This window comes from Petaurus breviceps, unplaced genomic scaffold, assembly GCF_028583685.1.
Source record: "Petaurus breviceps papuanus isolate PSGF00001 unplaced genomic scaffold, PetGlider_PUasm1.0 126, whole genome shotgun sequence".
Lineage (NCBI taxonomy): Eukaryota > Metazoa > Chordata > Mammalia > Diprotodontia > Petauridae > Petaurus > Petaurus breviceps.
Window position 1 is genome coordinate 43,446,713 of NW_027185655.1, and position 7,293 is coordinate 43,454,005.

Sequence of the window (7,293 nt, forward strand, 5' to 3'; positions counted from 1 at the left end):
TGACTAGGAGAATGGGTTTGCCCTCAACAATAAAAGGGTTGACTCCTTAGAAAAGCTTTTTTAAAGAATCTGGATAAGAGTTGAATTGGATGATATGTGGAGGAGTTGTGATCTGTGCGACTCACACTCTCTCCCACATACTCTATGAAATGTGATAGTAACCCTTCTGCTGTTCTCTCTCAATCTCTTTCTATACCTCTGTTTATCTGTGGTTCTGTCTGGTTATTTGTTTGTTTGTTTTCTGATGATGAATGGCTGTGTCCATATAGTAAAAAAAAAAAAAGATTGACGACCCCTTAGTCATTGGTTCGATGGAAAGAGCCAGACTTGATAATTTAGGTCCCAAAGCTTTACTTTACTTTGTTCTATGCAGATATGTCCAATGTTGCTTTTGTTCCAAAATGTATGCTCAATATCAAAAAGGAAAAAAAAATACTTTCGTACTTACATGGCCTGATTATCTCATCTAAATCCCTGATATGTCAGAATTTTAGATGAAGACAAGCAACAACAGTAAAGCAAAAAGAAAAGCAGGAACCAAATGAGAAGGTAAGTTTTGAATTTATTGCTTCTGGGACTTGCTGCATGCATAAAACATTGAAAGGGTTTGCATTTTTGCTGCTCAGCAGATGTTTTAGAAGGATGAAGTATAATTGGCTGGGATGTAAAGTTAATTAGTTGCAGAATATTTTGTTGCCCTGGGCCCATTTCTATAATATGAGTGCACCTGCAATTTGCTACAGCCCATATGTGAACTCATTTAGGAGAAGGAGGGAATTTTCTTCATAGTTCCCTGCCCAGGCTATTATCAGAGACCTAATCTTTGCAGCCGAGGTTGTCCTAGTATTTGTATCAATTAAAATTAAATAAATCACTGATTAAATGGATAAATTGATGGTGGAGTCATTTCCAACCTGGACTTTTCAATCTGCTCTTTGCCGTATGCACTGTTTTTCCTTTCATTAATTTCCCAAGAGGAGAAACAACCCAGCATGTACAAGAAGCAAAGCATTGCAGAGCTATGCCCCTGAACAGCATTTTTCTGCCTCAGGATGAGTATATTTAACTGAATTAAGGTAAAAATATGGCATTGGTACCAAAGCCAGGAAATTGACACATAGGTGGAAAATGTCTCCCTTGCACTCAGGTAGTGCGGGGATCTCAGGAAAGAATGTGATTAGTGATTGCGCTTTGCAGCAGCTACTTCCAAGGCAGAGCTTAAAACAGCACAAATACTCAAAGATGGAAGGTTGACCTGACTGGCAGAAGACTTTCTGGAGGGTGGGATCATCATAAACTCAACTCCATATCCTCTTAATGGCTTCATTTCCCTCAATGCACTGGGAAGAAAAATTAGTCAATCAACATGCATTAAGTAATAACGCAGTGCCATTTGCTATGATGGTAGGCAACAGATAAACAAAGACAAAAGTGAAAGTCATCCCACAAGGAGCTTATATTCTCTAAGGGGTGGGGGAAATTGAGAAAATGAAATTGCCTCTAAGATTTGTTAATTTGTTATTTTGAATAATTTAAATAAGGTGTTCAGTGAATCAAAGACAAGTCTTTTTTTTTTTTTTTGAGGGGGAAGGCAAGGCAATTGGGGTTAAGTGACTTGCCCAAGGTCACACAGGTAGTAAGTGTGTCAGGTGTCTGAGGCTGGATTTGAACTCAGGTCCTCCTGACTCCAGGGCTGGAGTGTACTTCACTGCACTTCTTTGCTGCCTCTAGAGTCTTTCCAAAGTGCTTATTTTAGAGAAGAATCAAGATGTGATGATGGAGGGGAGCCTATCTTGATCATCTCCTATAGCATTATTGACTAATTTTTGCATAGGAGAGACATATACTGAAAATTATGTTTTCTCCTCTAAATTATATTCTCTTATTCTCCAAACTGTGGTTGTACATGTTTACTGAGTATCAAACCATTATTTATAGTAAACATGACGGGTATATTAAACAAAAAAAAACAGGACCCAAAGTACTACAGATGGGCAAAGACAGGTGTCCAGGAATCAATAAATAATTCAGACATTTTCTGAAAAAATTACTGAGAATGTTTTGCTAAAGGCCTGCCAAATTAGTCTAAACATGAAATCATTCATGTAGGAAAATCATTCATAAAGGAAATGGCATATGAAGAACCAGCAATCCTTCTTCTTTTTAGAAGAACGGAGAAGTCTGAAAAGAAATTCAACCAAAGTATTCCTTCCTTCACGTCTAGCAGAAGCTTGTTAGACACAAATTATATATATATATATATATATATAATATATGTGATATACACATATGTATGTATATAATACTTATTAAAAGCCTGCTATGCATCAGACACTGCATTAAGTGCTGAGGATACAAAAAGAGGCAAAAAGACAAATTCTCATACTCTAGGAGTCTATAATCGACTATGGGAGATAACATGTGAGCAAATAAATACAAAGCAAGTTCTATAAACAGGATACATTTTAAAAAATCTATTTAAGATATAAATAGGAGAAATAGGAAATCATTAGCCCCCTTCTCAAGAGGAAAGTCACTGGAATTAAGAGGGGTTAGGAAAGGCTTCCTATAAAAGGTAGAATTTGAGTTAGGACTTAAAGGGAGCCAGGGAGATGAGTAGTTGGAACATAGATGTGAGAGAGTATTCCAGGTGCAGAAGACAGGCTTTTGAGCACTCAGTCTATCAACCATCCATTTTCGTTTTTGTCAACAATTACACCCAGGTCTCCCTAATTTGGGGGGGTAGCTAGGTGGCAAAGGGAATAGAGTGCTGGGTCTAAAGGCAGGAAGATTCATCGTCCTGAGTTCAAATCTGGCCTCAGACAGTTATTAGTTCTGTGACCCTGGGCAAGTCACTTAACTCTGTCTTAGTATTTTCATCTATAAAATGAGCTGGAGAAGGAAATGGTCTTGCCAAGAGAACTCTAAATTGGACTCCATGAAGAGTCAACCATGACTGAAAAATGACTCAACAGCAAAACTCACTAATTGTAAAACAAACAAACAAAAAACTTCATTTCATTGATCCTACCACACAATCAAACCATAGTTCTATATCTTTTCCCTTTAATGGCCAAATTTTAAGGAAAACAAAAAGAAAAACTACTGTCTTTCCTCTACTTCTTCTCTCCCATGAATTTCTCAGTTTTTTTGTGGTCTGGCTTTTGACCTCGCCACTCAACTGAAACTGCTTCTATCAAAGTTTTCAATGACTTAATTTTTAAATCTAATGTCTTTCATCGTTATCATCTTTCTTAACCTCTCTAAATCACGAGTGAATCCCTCTTAATAAGACCTCTTTCCTCCCTTGGTTTTTCTGACCTGTCTACATGATGCATGGCTTTCTCGATCCTTTCCTGTATCATTAATGATTATTTTTCTATGTCTGTTCCCTGAACAAAATGAAAGTTTCTTGGAGACAGAGGCCATTTAAAAAATTGTTATTGTATAACACTAGTATACTGCTTTGCACAAAGTAAGAGCATAATAAATGCTTGGATTATATTGGAATGAATCCATGTTTTCATCAAAGGAATTTTGTTGCTATTGATGCAGATTGTACCTTTGATAGATCACCTTTGTGAACTAATGTAGCCCCCTGTTAGTTCTAGGATCAATCCTTTTACAATAAATTCGTATGTCTCCCCAACCTCCAGAATCAAGTGTACAAAATGCTCTATTTGTCTTTGGAATTCCCTTTGTGCTTCTTTAAAGCTTTTTCACATTGGTAAAATCTGCTAAAATTGGAACTCCATTGGCATATCCTAAAATCCAAGGTCACTTTTATACCAGAGTATGACATCAGAAAAAAGATTTAGGGAAGATTTTCCTGTTACATAGTTACATTTGTATTGGAATAGAGTGCTGAACTTAGAGCTGGAAAAAACCTGGACACAAAATCCTACTTTAGATACTTAGTCGTAGTTGTAATAAGACTGTGTTACAAGACACTTAACCACTTGCACTCTCAGTTTCACCATCTGTAAAATGAGGACACCAATACTTTACAGCATATCTCATTTGGCTGATTTTAGGATTAAATACAATACTGTTTCCAAAATTTAAAATGATATGCAAGTGAAAATTATCATTATTGCTGTTGGTATTATTCTTCCAAGGGAACTAATAGCAACTCATGGAAACCTTTTTTATTTCAAGGGAAGATACCAAGTAAGCAATGAAAATCACTGTTTTTGGAGCAGCCTACTGAAGTATGAATTTCTGGCCATTATTAATGATGCTATATCCACACCTACCAGTGGTAATTTATGTTCTCAAGTAACAAATGAAATCGTTTACAGGAAAAGACTTACGTTAGAGCTTCTGAGTAATTATAATGAGGAGTAACTCCCAGAAACTTCTGAACTTCATCCATCACAGTAGCTGGGTCAGATCTCAACTGTTGCCCGTCAATAATTAGCAACTAGAAAACCCAAAATAGTCACTTTAAGAATAATGACATCTTAGTCAGATGCTTCTCTTGGCACATCATAATAGAAATATAAGTCGAAAGAAAGGGGATGTGTACTGCCTAGAAAACCAGGGATATATGAAACTTTGTAAAGTTCTAGGGATAGTATCTCTACCTTGGGGATTAAACCTCTTATTCCAAAATTTCAAGACCTCGTATTGGAATTAAGTTAGAAGCTGATCAAAATGTTAAGCAGAGAGTAGTTCTGCACTTCTTTCTTTCTCACAATCCCATGACCATGTAGGAACATAAATATTATGCTGGAAAGGTCCTTAGGTCCATTTGGTCTCAACCCTTCATTTTACAGTTGGAGCAATAGAGGAAGAGTTATGTGACTTTTCCAAGGTCATGCAGGATTTGAAGCTAGGTCCTCAGAATCCCAACCCAGTGTGTTTTTGCCACACTACCATCTACCTCTACTCTCTATTCAAGCGCTGTGGCTTTCCTTCCTTCTTTCCCTCCCTCCTTCCCTCCCTCCCTCCCTTCCTTCCTTCCTTCCTTCCTTCCCCTTCCTTTCTTTCTCTCTCTCTTTCTCTCTTTCTTTCTCCTTTCTCTCTTCTTTCTTTCTCTTTCTCTCTCCTTTCTTTCTCTCTTTCTCTCTCCTTTCTATCTTCTTTCTTTCTTTCTCTCTCCTTTCTTTCTTTCTTTCTTCCTTTCTTTCCTTCTTTCTTTCTCTCTCCTTTCTCTCTCCTTTCTCTCTTCTTTCTTTCTTTCTTTCTTTCTTTCTTTCTTTCTTTCTTTCTTTCTTTCTTTCTTTCTTTCTCTCTCTCTCTCTCTCTCTCTCTCTCTCTCTCTCTCGCTCTCTCTCTATCCCTCCCTCGCTCCCTCCCCACCCCATCTCACTCAAGCTAGTAGTGAAGTAGCCACTTATGGGTCCAACCCTACTGCTAATTTGTCCAGAAGTTTGGACTCACTCCATTTCAGCTTGCTCTTCCATAGGCAACCTGGTGGCCCCTCTCTGCTAGGATTTCACCACACTACTTCTAGACTTAGTGCTGACATTTGATCAGCTTCAATTCTCCTGAATTTCAATTCCCAAACTCAAGTAATCCACCAGCTTCAGTCTCCCTCGGTTGCGGGGATTACAGGCATGCACCAGTCTACCTGGTCACTTTCCTGAATAGTCCCAAAGCACTTGTTTCTTGCCCTCTAAATGTTATTGTGAGAATGTGTACTTACTAATTATTCCTCCTGGACTTTGAAACAAATCATGTTTGACTGTGTGGTTGCTGCCCATGAAGAGCAGGTACTTTCTACTACAGCCTAATGATAGAGACTAGGAACCTCCTTCTGAGAAGTGTTCCCAGAACCAGGGATCCTAGAAGCCAATAGTTTATCTTGATTATTCCTGTCCAGAAGCCAAGGAACCAATTAATGGAGTCCACCTAATTTTACATTGATTGACACTTAGGATTTTAAAATCCACACTAATTATAATATTAATTCAGATTCCCTGCTGGTGAAGGGGACATAACCATCATGATCTAGGGTGACATATTTTGGTTTCAATAATCCTTTACACTCTTAAAATTATTAATGACTCACACTTCCCCTAAGAGCTTTTGTTTATGTTGGTAATGTCTTTCAATAGTTTATTGTATTAGAAGTTTTATAAAATCTTACGATTATTACAAAATAATTTTGCCATTCTGGACCCTCTGAATGAAGTGTCTGGGACCCCTAAGAATCCCTGGACCATACTCAGAACTGCTAATCTAGGGAAATGGTTAAAATGATTTCAAGACATTACCTGAGAAGTGGAAAAATAAGTCAGCCATCTCTCTATGTGGACTGCATACCAGCCAGGAGTCAGGCATCTCTTCTGTAGCGTTTTTAATTCAGATGGGGCCCAATGTCCTGTTGTAATAACTTCATAGAAATTAAACCTCAGGGCAGCTGGATCCTCATGAGATCGCTGGTGCTTGAACAATAACAACAAAAAGTTAACCACAAAGTGAGTTTCTGTAGCAGAGAAATATATAATCTATAACAGGAGTCCAAGCCTTCCCATGGACACTGGAAATTTCATAAATTGATTTCAGGCTTACAAATATAGCATTAAGCATAGGGGCTGATTGAAAATTTATACCAGGATTTATTTGAAAATATTTTTAAAGAATACACTAAGCAATATGAGTGCAAATAAGCTGGATAAGTTCATGATTGCTTTCCTCTCTAAATAATGTTTCCATACAAAGCAGAGACACGATTTGAATGATGTCAGAAATGCCATTAGAAGTCAAGCTGACAATGATGCATACACAATGAATTTGATAGAATGAAAATTTAATGTGTATGGGCATAGCTTCTATGGCTACCTTCAAGTATCAGCTGAAATTCTACCTTATTCAAGGAGTCTTTCCTGGTTCCCTTTCCCCCAAAATTACTTTCCATCTACCCTTCCTATATTTTGTTGTGTTTACCAATAGAATGTAAATTACTCAGAACTATTGAACTACAAGGATTATCCCTCTCCCTCCCCTTCTCCTCTCCTCTCCTTTTCATTTTTCTCTTTTCTTTTTTCTCTTCTCTTCTTTCCTTTTTCATATTCACCACCGTTTAGAAGTGCCTGATATAAATGATTATTGACTGACTGTATATTTCTATGGACTCAAATATAGCCCCAACTTCTGTTAGGGTGTATGTCCTCTCCCAATGGTTCTAGTGAAAGAGGCTAGAAGGAGGGCAAGGGAGGGGAGAGGCTGGAGTTCAGAGTGACATTGTTTCTAGTGCCTAGCTGTCATATATTTCAGAATATATGAAGGTACTAGTTCCTACTGCTTTTTTCTTTATAGCATTCAGGCCCAGTTCTAGTTACCCAA

At 37.7% G+C, this 7,293-nt stretch overlaps 1 protein-coding gene and 1 long non-coding RNA gene across 2 annotated transcripts in view; one reads left to right on the forward strand and one right to left on the reverse strand.

Annotated features, from left to right (window-relative positions):
- Positions 1 to 7,293, forward strand: part of LOC138167003 (uncharacterized) — a 152,869-nt gene that overhangs the window by 36,757 nt on the left and 108,819 nt on the right. The window lies entirely within an intron of this gene.
- NDST4 (N-deacetylase and N-sulfotransferase 4) overlaps positions 1 to 7,293 on the reverse strand; it is a 406,931-nt gene that overhangs the window by 10,868 nt on the left and 388,770 nt on the right. The window contains exons 11-12 of the mRNA XM_069095536.1: positions 6,222 to 6,392; positions 4,314 to 4,423 (exon numbers count right to left, since the gene is read on the reverse strand). Of these exons, the coding sequence (XP_068951637.1) occupies positions 4,314 to 4,423; positions 6,222 to 6,392 (281 nt within the window). The remainder of the gene's footprint in view (positions 1 to 4,313; positions 4,424 to 6,221; positions 6,393 to 7,293) is intronic.